The sequence below is a fragment of the Stegodyphus dumicola genome, chromosome 3 (assembly GCF_044657685.1).
Source record: "Stegodyphus dumicola isolate Sdum_Otavi_A_Nest chromosome 3, ASM4465768v1".
In the NCBI taxonomy this organism is placed as follows: Eukaryota; Metazoa; Arthropoda; class Arachnida; order Araneae; family Eresidae; genus Stegodyphus; species Stegodyphus dumicola.
The window spans coordinates 29,034,067-29,051,192 of NC_140770.1; the positions used below are offsets into that span (position 1 = coordinate 29,034,067).

Consider the following 17,126-nt stretch of genomic DNA (forward strand, 5'->3'; position numbering starts at 1 on the left):
TTTCTAATATCTTTTGTTGGTCCACAAACTGTTCTTTTTTTTCATTAAAAATATGATTTAATGAAGTCAAAGAATTGACTTTCCTGAGGTTAAAATTTATAAAAAAAAGGTAAAAAGTTAAAATTCTGTTGACTGCTATACCTAAAATTATTTTTCTATACACTTTCAGTCTTTGAATGTTGAAGTTTCCTTCTCATTTTTTCAGCAAAATTATATTAGTTAATTCAAAAATATAGAAATAAAAACATTCCTCATTCCTACCAGCACTCACAAATCATTATGCGAATATGTGAGTTTTTAAAGCTCAACTATGCGACAGTATTTGATGATATGTAGATGCTTTATTTTTTACCACGATATTTTTGCTGACGATGTTTTTAACCTACGAAGTTTATGAACCACTTTATGGCAATGTTTTGTACCACAATGTTTTAGAACTGCCATGTTTTCTACTATTTTTCTTTTCTCTTATGATGTTTTTTGCCTTACCATGTTTTCTCTGCAATGTTTTTGGCAGACATACATAATAATGCTTTTAACTGTAACTTCCTTTTTAGCAGGATTTTTATTTCTGATATCTTTTGTTGGTCCACAAACTGTTTTTTTTTTCCTCCATTAAAAATTATATGAATTAATGAAGGCAAAGAATTGACGTTCCTGAGTTCTATTTGTACCATAACTACATGGAAAAATTTGTAAAAGACAAATTACGAAAATTTCATTGTTGTGAAAAAACGTTAAATGCTATTCTTTGTATGCATGATTTTCATTGTGCTCTAAACTTAATCAAAGCTAGGAAGCAATGTTAACTGTGGTAAGAAACACTGTGGGTACATTTAAATTTTATGTATTTGACCTATTATATTTTAAGACGTGAACTTTCATAAACTTGATATGTTTCCAATAGGGCAGCCTTTACAAAGCATTGAAGATGGACATAAAAATAGATTGGTCATAAACTTTTATCATCGTAAGTTATTTTAATTTCCTATTTGTCTGTTTAAATTTAATTTAGGTGTAGCATAACTTGTTTGTGAAAATATTGAACTCTTTTTATATTTTCTTATTTTGATTTGTTTCATCTGAAATAATCTGTTTACATAAAATCACAAAAGGGGTTATTTATCATTTAAAATGAACTGCTGGTGTTGAATAATGCTCTGTAATTGGAGTTTTAAAACTGTCTGAACCCGAGATAGTTTTTAAAATTTACAGCACATTTCTATTGTAAAAAAGAGGAGGCATAATATTTTATTTATTTTACAAATGCCAAACATGATCATCTAAGCCATTAGTTCACAGGCTGTACAGTATTTTTTAACAATGTCCTCATATTAAGAAAGTGCAATTCAATTATTTAAATATTCAAAAATCATAGGCTGGTTGGAGTTATACAAAACACAATATTCAGTTTGGGTAATCCACCACTCCAGTTCTGTAGAGGTGATCTCGAAAACAGTCATGTCCAATCAGACGTCTAAATAGAGCCACTTTTGTTTTTCCTGGAAAACTGGGAATGGTTCTTTCTTCCCCTAGAATCTTCCATAGCACTTTGATTCATATCCTGTTAAAAATATTTTTTAAGAGTCAGGTTAACAAACGATGTAGTTGTATGAAAAGAAAGTGTTTGATTAATGCAATGCTTTATCAAAATTCCTTTCTTAGCCAATGTGTCAGCTTTTTATTGCTTATAATTTCACAGTGGTTTGGAATACATTGGAAAGAAATTCAATGTTGGGAAATTCAGTGTGTACATTGGAAAGCAAAGGCCTACAGTCTAAGATTTTTTAGGAACTATTTTGATTATTCAAAAGGGCTTGAAGCACACTTTTGGAATCTGACAGTATGAATGCCTTTACGGAAGATTGGCTATGAATCGACAGTTTTTTAATAGGCATAACAATAGCTTTGATTCCACCATCAAAAGCAAGAAGCTGACTGGTAAGTAGAAACTAAAAAGCTCACTATACAAGCCTGCTCCAGCAATGCACGCTCTCTCTAACAGAGCCATCAGTGTAGACACGCGTCCATTCATTTTGAGGATAGCAAACCCCAATAGCCTCCATTGAAATAGATCTTCATTGTGAATCTCTTATTTTCTTTTTAACAACTCTTTGTATAAGATCAAGATTTATATTCAAAAAGTTCAAGGGACAAAGAGGAGGAGGTAAAATTAGATAATCTCAGCTCAATTCCCAAAGATCAGATTCATTCTAAGCAGCCTGGATAAATCCAGTTTGAGTTTTAAGATTTCTAGAAATTTCATTAATATAGTTCCTTCAAAAAGGGTTGTCGGGCAAACACACAAGTTTCTGGTATAATAGTATTGTTTTTCTTGCAATAAAATCATAAACATGTTCCAAACTGGTTAAAAGCTGCATTCCAAAAATAGGAGTAGATCTTACTGCCTCAGTAATTATATACAATGCTTGGTTCTGGAAGATTTTGAGGATGTAGGCCACATTCTCCGGAGTTTAAATGAGGATCTTGCTACAATAACCAGTAATTGATTGAACATATGTCATCAGTGTCTCTCTGTCATAGCGCTACCTTGAGCCAGCTATACGTTTAAAGACAGTCTTCTCACGGCTTTATTTTCAAATGTTTTGCATGTTTCCTATAATTTAAGTGTAGATTAAGAATGCAACCCAAATATTTAGTAGCATCATAATGTTGAAAATCTACACCCATATATGTCAAATTCGTGGTAAAAGGCTATCTGTTCAGAGTGAAGAACTGACAAGTGCTCTTATCCTGATTTACTCTCATGCAATTTTCTAGGCACCAACATTCCAGCTCTATCAGAGCACAATTAAGAGTCTCATTTAAACTGTCTTGCTTCTTTTTAGAAGCACTACTCCAGTTAACCAAAAAGGGCAGAATCCACTCACGGTGCCAGAGTGTTCGGTAAATCATTAATAAAAACATTAAGAAGAATTGGGCTTATGACTGTCCCCTGCGGGAAGCCAGTTTCAGTCTGTTTATATCTAGAAATGTCACAGCCACATCTAACGGCAGAAAAACACTGTGGTAAGAAATTCTTAATCCATGAAAAATCCTGCCATTTATTCCTCGTAAGTTCTGTAATTTCTTAATAGTACGTAGTCTCCATACTTTATCATAAGCTGACTTAAAGTTTATAAATGTTGTGAAGACAGAACAAATGCTTGTCTAAAGAATCCTTAATGACTTGATTAACATAAGAGACCTGATGAACAGTGGAATGATATTGTCTGAATCCAGCTTGTATTGGAGCCAAGACTAACTCTCCAGAAACCAAGTTAGTCTAGAAATTATCATCTTTTCCATAATCTTCGACAAAATGCTAGTCAATGCAATAAGTCGATAGCATTTAATATTATATGCAATTTAACTTTTTCAAAATAGGGATAATAATGGCTTTTTTCTACATAGTGAGTGTGTAAGAGTTTCAACTCTGATTAAAAATATTAGACTGTGATTAAAAACAGAAGGGCCATTTAAGCATTTTATTCTAGATGTTTAATAAACTATGCATTATGTTATCTGAGCCTAGACATTTTCCCAACTTTAGGAAATAAATAACTGCTTCTAGTTCCAGAAAGTCAAAGTCTCTATTAAAAAATCTCTTGTCCAGTTCCCATAGTCCTATGGAAGTCCATGATCAATTTCTTCATCAGCTTATGATCTCTTTTAAGTTTACCACTCAGACTTTAATTAGAAGAATAAAAATTCATGAAAGTATTAGAAATATAGTTGTCAAATTTTAAAGCCTTTCCTTTAAAAATGATCGGCACCCTTGGGGAAAGGGGGTCATCGGGGTTCAATTTATTTACAAATTTAAAAACCTCACCTCTGTCTTTACGGTAGTCAGTATTATTTATATAAATATTAAACTCTTGTGACTTGCTAAATTGATTTCTTTACGGAGACTGTAATATTCTTTCTCTAATCTCTGACATCTTCCGGGTTTTTAGAATTTTCAGCGTGAACAGGCGTGAACCAACTGTTCCTTTAACAGTGTTTATCATATCAAAAAGGTTTGTAGTTGCATTATTTACCTCTAGGTATCCAACTATTGACAAAACTCTAGGTATCCAGCTACTGACGAAATGGTCTTGCAAAAATATGACAGGAAGGAATCCGAATTTTTTTTTTTTTTTCTTTTCTTTTCTGTAGTTTGTTGGTCTACTAAAAGAACCTCAATTTATTATGGTAAGCTTTCCAACTGGCCTTCCTAAAGTTTCACCTATTCTTAAAACAATGCTGTTGTTTAGAGGTTTTCCCCTTAACTCGGAATGAAGTAACAAAAATGCAGTGGCTAGAGCCAAGATCATAAATTATTTCTCTGTTTGCCTCATCTGCTAAGTCGCATCTGCTAAGCCAAAGTTAAATCAGGGTTAGTACTATCTCCATTGCAGGAATGTCAGAATTTCTGTAGATCAGTTCGAGACTATTGGGATCCAAGAGGTTCTCCATAGCTCTTCCTGCACTCCATAGCTCTTCCTCCATAATTCCAACATAAACTATGTGCAATGTTCAGAATGCAAAAAAACTAAGAGAAATTGTCTGTTAATGATCGAAAATGATTTACTTATAAAAAAATTAATTTATTAATGTCAAATTCATATTATCAAACCAATGATATTGTTATAATATATAACTGATAATGTAGATTAGCTAGGCCTTGTTCTTGTTAATAATGCAGAGCAAAAAATTGTACTTGGTGTAATACAGAATAACGTGTAATTAATTTATTTGTGGAAAGAATTGTAAATGGGATTCATTTATTTCTGTAAGGCAACTATGTAGTTAGTACATGTACATTTAAAAATTAACTATATTATTTATGAATAGAAAAAAAGAAATCACAAGTTCAGTGATTTTTCTAAATAAGTTAAATTTTTGTATATTTATATTTATGGAGGTAATTTTATATTTTTAGGCAACTGCTGAGAAGATTTTTAAAGCAGATCTGATTGACTTCAGCAGATTTTTTGTCTCGATCTTCCTTTACAATAGGGTGTGGTGAAAGAAGTTTTTAACGCCTTTCTGTACCATCCATATCATGCGGGAAGGCCAGAATCATAATCATTTGCAATATATTCATTATGTATAGTCATCTTTTATATATACATATATATATTTATGTGTCAAGTGTATATTTGCATACGTACAAGTATAAATTTTGTAGAATAGGTTTCAAATTTTATATATGTTTATCTCCTCTTCTTAAAAAATAGAAATTACTGTTAGTTCTCCAATCTCAATATATTACTTTTCTATAAATAATTATAAGCCTAGGGATGTTTTTATATCATTAGGTGCTTTTAGTTATAAAAAATTCTGTAAGCCTTATAAGATGCTCTTTTTAAGATGGACAAATGTAACATTTTACTTCTTTGTAATCGTCTTTTGAGCCATTTGTATTAGATTATTTTTAGCATAATTATTTCTGTTAAGTTACAAGAAATTTACATCTATTGATGCTTGTATAGCATGCTGTCTGTTGCAAAATCTAATTGTAGTTTATTGCTAAATTTACATTCCAATATATAATATATTTTTATCATATTTGTATATTTCTTATATATGGGTAACAGTAATAAACAGTATTTTTCATAATTTTCTTAACTGTCAAAGTGTCTAACTGTTGTCAATCAAATGCTTATGCATTTTTGTGTATATAAAGATGCTGATTGATCGGTTATAAAATGGTAAATGTGTATATTTGTAAACCATGAGGTGATAATTTGTTTAATAACAAAAATCATATTTAATCCATAAATTAGTAAAATGCTAAATTTAAATATTTGTTAAATTTTCATATCAATTAGAGAATTTTAATATATTTCCATTCTGCTGTTGTGCTAAGTAATGTTCTCAGCTTGGTCTTTGACCCTGCAGTAATGTGAAAGCAAATTAACATTGGTGTTATCATGAACATGCTGACATTTTAGTTTCATTTTCACGTAAATTGGTATTGTATATTCTATATGACAGATTTATAATTCTTATAATGCAGCATTTGTGTAAAAAAAATTTAAATCTCATAAATGCAGGTTAAAACTATACAAAATGGCTTATAGTATTAAAATTTAATTAAATTGAAACAATTTTCAAATTTAAAAAATAGTTTATTCTTTAGATTCGCAGTAAAACCTAAAATACTAATACCATGCTATGACTTTGATTACTGTTAAAAATTTTCATATCTTGAGTACTGATGCTATCAGTTTCAGTTTTGGGCCTATATTAAGGCCAGGAAAGTTTTCCATGAACTTAGTTGTACAATATTTTCTCACATATATCTGCCTCCCTTTTTTTCCTTTTCATTCCCCAACACAAATTTTTTATGGTAGATAATTTAGGACCTTGGATTCACTGAATTTTCATAATCTTTTTTTAATTCAGAAAATGAACTCCTAATTTTATTTTTAGATCCTTGAAAATGTATTTTTGTTTGCCAACATTAAGAGAGCCCAGATTTAAATTATAAGCTAACAAGATGCTCTGTACATGTTATCCTTGAGATAGATAGCAACAAACAATGTGGTAATAAGAAGAGTAGCATCAAAGGGGGGGGTGGAACTGTAATTGGCTTTTTTGAAATACAGTGAAATCTTGATCTATCGTTCTTGCATGTTTCATTTGACATTTTTATATTTTTATTCCACATGAAGTTTTATACAAATGATGTTATTTATTTCTATAATCATCCTTTCCAAAATTATCATTTTATCACATTAATCACATATAAATCATATTTCTAGTGAAGCATTTTCTACAAGGATCATTTTGGGGAAAAAAATGAAATTAAATATGTATATATTATTTGTGTTACCTTCTCTTTAGACTCTAAATCCTGCAACAGAATAATGCTTTGTACAAGTTCTCAGCTCAGTGTCTGCTTATAGGTATATTTTCTGAATCCTATTTCTTTGCAAATCGCAATAAATTTCTTTTTTATAGTTTCCATTTGTTTACATTTATTAGATTTTAGGTGATTATGGATTAGCTTTTAGTTTGTGCTTCAAGTGTGAAGGAAAATGATAAAGGTTTACAAGAAATTGTGCCAAGCCCCAATAAGATTTAAGAATTTTTACAGAATGTTAGAATTTTTTGTGAACAAAGTAGAAACAGAACTTGAACACATTTTAAATTTTGAAAAGTCATACTTTCATTTAAGACAATATCAGACAAAAAGCACAAGATATTCTTTTTTAATAAGTAATTTTTACTGTAGTATATTGATGTTGAAAGTAATAAATGTAATTACTTAAAATATATTACTTATTTACAGTGCATAATAGTGTAATATTTTCCTGGTTTAAACATTTTTCCTCCATCTCACTATAAAATGATAGATCAAGGTTGCACTGTATATAATATGCAGTCTACTTCCAATTAATAAGCAGGTTAACTAAGCTTTGTATGATAATAAATAAAATATAAAAATCAATAAAATCTGAATGCTTTCAGATTGTATATTATGCCCCACTGTGTGTTACCTTTATTTTTTAAATGTCATGTTCTTCGCACTTAAACCATAAAATTCAATTCAACTGCAATATCACAAAACATTTAAAAAGAACATATCTTAAGAATTTCTGATAGGCAGTCTCGTGAGCTGGAGAAAAAAATGCTTTTTTTCTGTATAGTGTTGCCATTGCTCGCTTTGAAATCACTGAGTCCATTAATAAAAAATTCGTTTAAGTTTTACAAAATGTGAAGTAGATAATAAAACAAATTTGAAATTCAAAATCCAGGTGTCCATATTTGTGTGGAGGATTACATTATTCAAATTTTGATGTCTCTAGGTACCGCTGTTTTTCCACAATGTCAGAAACATATGTAGATTCATGCAGAATTTTCATTATTCAGTTTCTTTAAATATAATGGATGGCTCTAATATTTTGTGGTAACAATTTGAAAAGTGAAACTCTGTTTTCGAGTGAACCAATGCAAAATGCCAAAATGAAATTAATAGCCCTTCTGGGTTGATGCTCTTTGGGCATAAATCTTTTATTGCAGTTGATGAAATAATTGCTTTTACCAGCCATCAACATAAAAAAAAAAATGTCTGTAAACAGTGTTAAATCATTCATTAAAAGTAAGCCCGAGAGTAGTAAAAATTAATTCGAAGTGTAGTCATTAATATTTTGTTTCATATTAATTCCTATAGAAATACAAAAAGTAATGTAAACATAAACATTGTTTTATATCCTAGTTCTTCATTGCTGAAGATATTTATTCTCTTCCATTATTTGCAGTATGTTCTTTTTGCTTAGAATACTTGTTTTAAGTTGTGTGACTGAAGGAACGTATTTTCGAGATTAAACTGCTTGAAAATTTAAGTAAACTGCTAGGAATATTTTTCTGTGAATTATAATCATGGTTATTCCTTATTTCTGTGTTTTTTTAAATGCCATTGGATTAACCCTAACTTTGAGTTAATTGTGAATGTTACCGTAATAAATCAGGAGCTGACTATAGTAACATTAGTATATATATTCATTTATGTTTTACAACCTGTTGAGAATGGGAAGAGTATTTTCTGTAACCCTTTCTCTCATGAATATTAATATAAAAATATGTATTTTTTCCCCTTTTAAGTAGCAAAATTAAAAAAAAAATATGAAATACAAGAGTCAGTACAATGATAAAAGTTTGGAATCAGCTAAATTAAAATAATAGCCAAATAGTGAATGAATTCAAGAAGCTATCATACAGTAATTCAGGATGTATGTAAAACATCAGGGTGTTCATTTTAGCAATATAAGTATGACACTAAATAATATACATACACTGGATTATAATTTTATGCAACCAAAGACGAACCTCCTTAAGAAGTGAAAGTGAATTAAATAGCAATAAAACTGATTCTTTAAAAATGCATGTCTATTTTTTCAAAGTTTTTGAATAAAAATAAATGCTACCTTTAACAATAGTATCCACCCCCCTCTTTTTTTACATAACTCTTAAGTTCTCAAAATAATCAGAGCAGTCTGCAGTATCATTATTTATGGGGTTAGGGAACAGTGTTAAAAAAAATATTATTGAAGTTCAATTTGCTGCTGTTTAATTTTGTCTATTTTCTTACTAGAAATTTAATAAGATGAAATAAAAAATAGTTTATATAAAGTGATAGCTTTAGAATTAAAATTTTTAGAGTTGTTCTAATTTTAAATTAAATATCTATTGCTACAAATATAAAAATATAGATTAAATTTTATTCTGAACTTAAATGTTACTGACTTGAAAATTTTTTCTTCACATACAGAGATTATAGTTATTATATTGAACATCCCTAGATAATTTAGCTGGGGATCACTCTCAGATTTAAATTTGCCTCCATTTCATACAGAGATAAGCTACCAGCAAAATGTGAGATTTGTCTTAAATAAAATAACATTTCAAAGTGACTTGTAAACTAATGCAAAGAATGAGGTTTTGTAATCCTAGTAGATCACATGCTGTATTAACATCCATAGATTAATGTATACAGGATTTTTAATTAGCTTTATTTAAGTTGCATTGAAAAAATGAGTTTTCTGATATGAATATTACAAAACTTTTAATCTTCTTTCTTCAGATATTCATATCTTTTGGTCAATAAGTTTGCATTTGGAAATGGTTAATTTTTTTTTAAAAGATTGAAATATCTTTCAGTTAATTAAGATTTGTCCACAGAATTGATGAACTAATGTTCAGACATGTTTTAGAGCTTGAAAAATGCATTTCATTATTCGCACAAACTTGTTCTTGACATGGCAAAGTTGACTGTGAATCCTTCTGAATTAAAGCTTAGTAATTTTTTTTTTCATTTTTAAGAATTTATTTTATTTTTGAGCAGAATAATGATGATATCAGAACTATATAATTATTATTTAGTTCTGAAATATAAGGATTTGCAATTAATATGTTGTGAAGATATAAAGGTTAGTTATGTGCAGTGTTTTTGTATATCTGTTGATTAGTAAGTCAAGAAACTGAAGCAGTTTTAATGCCATTTAATGTGCTAGATATGAATGCATTAAACTGTCTAATATTTAATTATATTCTAGAAATTTACAGTTCATATATTGATTATTAGTTGACATTTTTGTGTGATCATAATTGAAAATATTTATTGTCATTAATTATTTATATATTATATAAATACTGCCAGATAAATACTATGGGCAATGTTTAAAATGACATGTTGTTCAACCGTCTCAAGCACAACCCTGGTTGGCATTCTGCCAAAACACATAGACTCGTCCAAAAGGGGTGGTATTACTTGGTGCGACGTGAAAGGTCTTCTCTTCTCCAGAAAGAGCTATGTTGGAGGGAAAGAAAGTCCCCATCTTCCCAGCCTATTTTGAGAATAATTTGGTTCGAATGGCGCATGCGTTTTTGCGCTCATGGTCGCGGATGAGGCGGTCGAATTATATTAACAATTAAGGCAAACAAGCAGGAAAATTCATAATTCATTTTGATGAGCAAATAATAAGATTTCACAATAATTGCATGAAATAAAAAGAAATATATAATGCTGATGCATAATAACAAGGTTTCACCATATTTTTCTTGATAATAGTATGATGTAAAAAAAGTTTTGCATGTCTAGCTTGCTATTTACAAAATTATATTTAAAGAATGTTTTTGCTTTTATCTTTGTTTTAAGTATAGCTGTCTCTTGTCTGTCTATGAAAAAACACTTAACATTAGAACTACCCATAATTAATTTTTATCTGTTTCAACCAAGGAGAAGAATACATCATTTTGATTGATCAGTAGTTCAAATATTAAGTAGTACAACAATACCTTACATAATCTGACTTCAATCAATTCTGATTCACTATAGTCTGGTTTCAAAATTTCAAAACAAACTATTTTAAAAAAGAGAGGGGTGGGAATATAAAAAAAAATAAAATAAAACAAATTCTAAAACAGTACACATGATTATTTTTTAAACATAATTGATTGATAGTCTAAACAACAACTATATTTAACATAGATTTTGAATAAAACTTTGTCAGTTTTCGGGACAACCCCTTCTTCTTCTTTGCGGAGGTGGGGGATTTTGCAAAATTAGGAGACATGGTAACCATATTTATGTCAGAAACAAAGGGTGGAGCAAAATAAGCATGAAAATATCACTGAGGAGTACATTCATGTTTATTTTTGCTGTCGAGGAAAATAGCAATGAGGTGTAAAAAACTAAGGTATTAGAATTCTGAAAGTGTTGTGAGGGATTTGATTAATTTTATTAACTAAAGAAGATATGTTTCTGTGAATGGGGAAAATTTCAAGAAAATCCATTTTACCAAATGAAGAAGTATGATAATTTTCACAGAACTAAAGTCAAAATTATGTTTCCAGCTGCGATGGCTATCAAAGATTTGTTTACTTATCCTTTTTGAAGGTAAGATACGTTTTCCTTGATGCAAAATTTTAATGCTGTATTAGCTCAGTGAATATTTCTCAAAACCACACTGACAAGACATGATATAAATTCCCCAAAAACTAAAGTCAGAGAGAGAATCCTTAAGAATCAACAATGAATTTTATTCATAGATGAGAAAATGACCAGAAAGTTGAATATCTGGAGAATTAGAGCAATTTTATAATTGACTCTAGGTTAAAATGAAGTAATGACCAGATCATTAATAATATTTCTGTTCCCATTCCACTATTAGAAACCTGTTCTGATCACCTTTGCCAAACGAGGTTGCTGTTTTGACTAGTTTTAAATTTTACATTGACTTGTTGTTCTCTTTGTTTGAGACAAATTATCAGTTTTCCCCCCTTTTAAACGGCTTCTTTTTGTGTGTGATTTTATTTTGGGTGGTTAATCATTGAAAGACTTATGAAGAATGGGAGGACAACTTAGACAATGACTATTGCTCTGAAATGCCTCCATGTGCATTAACAGCTGAAAAAATTATTGAAATGATAAACACTTCTCAGAACATATTATGGAAGCTGATTCCATTATTGAATGTGCCATATAATGTGCTAAGTTATAAACAAAGCAATTCATTGCATGTAAAGAAATATATGGAACAAAGTTCAAAGAAGGAAAATGTGCAGACATAAATCAGTGTTGCAATTTTTAGAGTACAAAAAACATGCATTTTTAAAAATTATTTTGATAAAGGCATGTAAATTTGTTAATAATATTTTATTTATTGAAAACATGGAAAAAAGATTTTGGAACCAGTTATCTTTTACTTTTTTTTGCATGTATGTATATGAGTTTTTTGATTAGTCCAGTTTTAAACAATTCAGGATAATGATGGAACTAATTAGCTGGCAAGGTATTGTTGTATTACATATTTGGTACTAATATCATCTGTCTTTCATTTTAAAAATCTAAGTAATGGCCTTTTCTTCATAATCATGTATCTTTTTAAATGGCACACATTTTAAAAGCTCGAGGACATGAGCTCTGAATTTTTTAAAAATTTCTTTGCTAATGATTTTTATTTATATGTCTAAAGTTTATTGATGAATTTTATTAATGATTTTAAGCTTTATCATTTAGTGCATCTGTGAAATTCTTAAGGAAAGTTTGTTAAAAGCATTTTGCATAGTGAGACTTTTTTTATCATCTAACCGTATATGCAGTACAAAGTCCGTAATCGGGACTTCGGCGATTCCGGATTATAGATCATCAATTTAAGATGGCATGCAGAAATTATACAATTAAAAATATGAAACCATAATTTATGAAATGAGCAATTATGATCTAAAGGGTATCAAAATTTACAAAAAAAAAAAAAAAAAAAGCTTAATATTTATTTGTTTACTTTATTAAATATTTCTTTCAATGTAAGTTGTTTAAGTTGCTTCTTTTTTTGTGCTAAACGCTCATGCGTAGACATTAAGCGTGCATGCGTAGCATTAAACGCGTCTGCGTAAAGCATGCAAAAAAAAGTTTGTGGCTTTGAGGTCCGGATTATAGATCATTCCGGATAATGGACGTCCGGATTACAGACTTTGTTCTGTACTTATTTATGAAGTATACATATATATATAAATACAAACACACTTTTATGAAACATCTAAAATGTATTGCTGAAAGCAGTACTTTCTAAACCTTTTAGCATTGCAACCCATTGTGGTTGCTTTGAAAAAAGAGAGAGGGAAAAAAAAAAAAAAAGAGTCCTGAAGAAAGGAATGTAATAATGGCCTGTATATCTACACATATAATTCTTAACAATTAATAATTTTAAATAATAATACATAATTATGTATCCAAGGAAAAAATATTATGAATTTTCACAACTTAACAGAAATGTCTCCTAAACCCATCAGTTCATGACTCAGTCTTTTGGAACCAATGGGTCAGAGCAGTATTATATTTTTCATCAAAATTTGTTTTTATTGCTGCTGTTATTCATTTACTGTTTTTTATTTTAATGATTTTGTTTTCTTATCTCCTTTTTCAGAAAAAGATGGAGAATATTTATGCTCACGAAAAGATTTTTTGTGGGTTATCTCTTATAGCTAGCTATATTTATATTCCATCTCTTGCATAATTTTCAATCATACTTCAAACTTTTAATATGGATATATATGTTATATTATAATATTTTGTTTTTATTTTTAAATGAATTTAAATTAAACTTCTCTAAAAATACATATTTGCTCATGTGGCAGATTATTTTTTAACCAAGTGCTAGTGTATCATGTGACTTTATTATCTAGTCAGATAAAATTATTTATAAAATGCATATTTATCTATCTATTATGAGAATATAAAAACAGGTGGAATAAAATACAGTGAATTTGCAAGGTTTTTGGAGCAAATTCATAAAAATTATTGATATAATGAAAACCTGTCTTTATCTAGTCAGATGTACTTTTTTTATAATACACACATATATATATATATATCATATATACTACTTGAATAATATATTCATCTGCATTTTCAGGCGTTCATCAGGAGAAAAAATATTTACATAAATAGTTCATGCATTACAAAAGGGCAGGGAATTTAAATCATTGATATACTCACAAAATATTTCTCTTATATATGGAAATTTGAGTTATGGAAAATCTTTAGGATACAATACATTCCAGCAATATATTTTTTTTCTACTCTTGTCACAAATGCAATACTTGTTAACAACATATTTGCAACCAGCATACTATTTCCAGAATCCTCAGAATAAGTTAATATACTTTTTTTTTTCCTTTGCTGTGAAGGAACAATATTTCATGCTCATATTTACAGTTTTATTTGTTGTGCAATGTATTACTAGAATTTTCAGTGTGGACTTTTCCAGTATACCTGGTTTACAGATCTTAATATGGGAATTTGGCCATTGGATTCATCAGAATTTTAATATCTTTATCTGTGTATGTATTTTAATTTTAATTAATTAATTATTTTTGTAACAAATTTGAAGAAAGTTTATTTTAAATGATCTGTGCATCCCAATTTTTGGCCAAGTGTTTGAACAAAAACTAGTTTGTATTATTTGAGTAAGCATAGAATAAAGAAGCAGACTTAATGAAATGTACAATACACTACAAAATTGTAGAAGTGAATTCTTAAAAAGTAAAAATTTAAACAAATGACCTTTATTGTTTCCTAATTTTTTATGTACATTCCATCTAATGCTATGCTTCTATTTGTTTAGTTGAAGAGATTCTAGTAGATGCCTTTATAGAAGTAGACTGTTTGTAAACTGTTTTAATTTCTCTCTTAAATATAGTGCTGTTGATACTACCCTTAAAAAAAAGAAGTTTCATTTTAGACAACAGAGTAGTTTGTAGGCCTAGTGTTTGGTAAATGAAAAGAATGAAGAACAATTACATTTTTCTTTGCAATAAATTTAATAGAGCCCTGATTAATTGCTATACCACATACCTTAATTTGTACAAGAAATCATCACCATCATTATCACATCTTTCAATATCAGTCACAATGCATTTTATTTCTATTGTACTTTATCTATATGATGTGTTGTTTCCTAATTTTCTATCTGTATTTCCTAATAAAATAATTTAACTGTGTAGACATAAAAATATTAAATTGCATACAAATTTCAGTGTGCAATAATGTTTGCTTTTTATTGTAACAAACAGGTGTATAATATTATTTAGATTTCAGTCACTCTATTTTAATAACTGATCTTTCATAGTTTCATGTTATTTAATATTCCTCATTATTCCACTATCATTCCAATAACTGGAACTTTGTTGTACATGCTGTTGCATTTTACTGAGAAGTGTTATCTTAAATGCTATATCTGTTCCTCGTTAAGTTTCTTTTCTTTTCTTTTTTTTTTTTCTTTTGAATAGTCTGTGTCTTGAATCTTCTTCAAAAATCAGTCTGTTTATAGAGAATGATATGTCAAAGGTTACTAATATATCCTTTTCTCATTTTCTGTACACATGATTTATCATATGGTCTCTTAAATTGTGAACAAAAGAGCAAACTTTGTTGCTAACTACAGTTTGTTAAAAATAAATTAAGTTTATTGCTTGCATTACAAGCAAAGCAGTATATGCAGAAATTTTATCTTCATTCTCTTCTAGAATTATTATAAGCAGCATAAAATGAGAAAGTTTGTTGTGCCCAATTTTTCTAGATATATTTTCTGAGCAGAACCTTTGTTGTTAATGTTGTTTGCAACAGATGTTTATATTACGTTTGTTTGTACAAATGTTATGTTTTTTGAAAATTATGTTATTCATTTGAGACTGATCCCCTTTTATCATCAGTCATCACACAGTCATATTTATTAAACATTATATCATGCTAATAGTTGTTTTTTGTAAGGTACACATATAATTTCAAATATTTCTGTTGCAAGTTGGCCTGCTTCAATGCAATATTTACTTCAGCATTTTGTTCCATATTTAAATTCATAATGTCAAATAGAAGCTATATAAAATCAAACAAATATTTCTGTTTATACTTTCTGTGTAATGAAGCAATGGTATTTTTAAGAAAATAAATAGAGAAGTGTTTACAAGTTTTGTGATCCATTATACATATTTTCATGATAAATTATGATGATGATGATATCATAATAGCTTTGAACTTTCAATGCTCTAATTTCTGTTTGCTGGTATTGAACCACAGACCTTTTGGTTTGTAGGCAAAAGTTTTATTGACTAAATTAAAAGCATGCAGTGAATGCTAGCATTAAGTATGCTATGCCTTTTCTGTGAGCTATGTGCAATTTTAATGTAATTATTGCCATTAGTTATTATTTGGCAGTTTTGATAACATTGCCTGAAAAAAAATCAATTTTAAACCTTTGTAAATACATACTATATTAGATAACCATAGTGGTATTAAAATTAATATTTATTTTGCAAAAATAAGTCATCATCTAAAAGGAAATGAATTATTAGTGTTGTTTTTTTAATTTAATAGCATTAAAAATCTGGTCTATTGATTGTTATATATTAAAATAATTTATATATTATAATTTATAATAAAATTTTTAAAATTACCAAAAACAGTATTAATGAATGTGCATTTCTATTTTTTTTAATATAATAATAATGACATAAGACTGATAATATAAAGATTAGCCCATCTTTAAAAGCACAAGATCTAAATCAGGGTATGCGGTTTGTGAATGTGATATACATAAACAAATGTGCATGACTTTGCTAGTCTTAGAGAACTAATTGTATATTTTTCTCTGCTAGAACCTTTTAAACTTACTAACTTTAGCATATAAATATATACATAGTGTGTTTTAAAAAGGGGAAGCTAAGTGCCCTTTTATTAATTTAGATCTGTTTGAATAAATTATAATTCTCATTATTCTAGTTTACTGTTTATTTTTTTAATTTTCAATGCACTTGTTTTGTGGGTGGTTTTTTTTTTTTTTTTTTTTTTTTTTTAGATTAAACAGATTCTTACACTGAAAGAATGTTGTTAATAATTTGATTAGGATTAGAGTTGTTTGTTTATTAATTGTATTGATTTTTAAAATATTTATGATTCAGAAATCATTAGAAAAAATCTATTTTAAAATTTTTCTAATAGTCATTTAAAATATATTGTATACTAAGGATCAGTAGTAGCCTTATGATGTTTTAACATTATATTTGTAATTGTGGACCTCTTTGCATGAATATCTTTTCCAGCATGCTACTGTAGATTATAGCATAGAGCAGTATGT

At 28.6% G+C, this 17,126-nt stretch overlaps 1 protein-coding gene across 1 annotated transcript in view; it reads left to right on the forward strand.

The window, feature by feature from the left end:
* LOC118193013 (ankyrin repeat domain-containing protein 13D-like) overlaps window positions 1-16,813 on the forward strand; it is a 61,754-nt gene extending 44,941 nt beyond the window's left edge. The window contains exons 15-16 of the mRNA XM_035364044.2: window positions 908-970; window positions 4,925-16,813. Of these exons, the coding sequence (XP_035219935.1) occupies window positions 908-929 (22 nt within the window). The 3' untranslated portion in view covers window positions 930-970; window positions 4,925-16,813. The remainder of the gene's footprint in view (window positions 1-907; window positions 971-4,924) is intronic.
* Window positions 16,814-17,126: the final 313 nt, after the last annotated feature.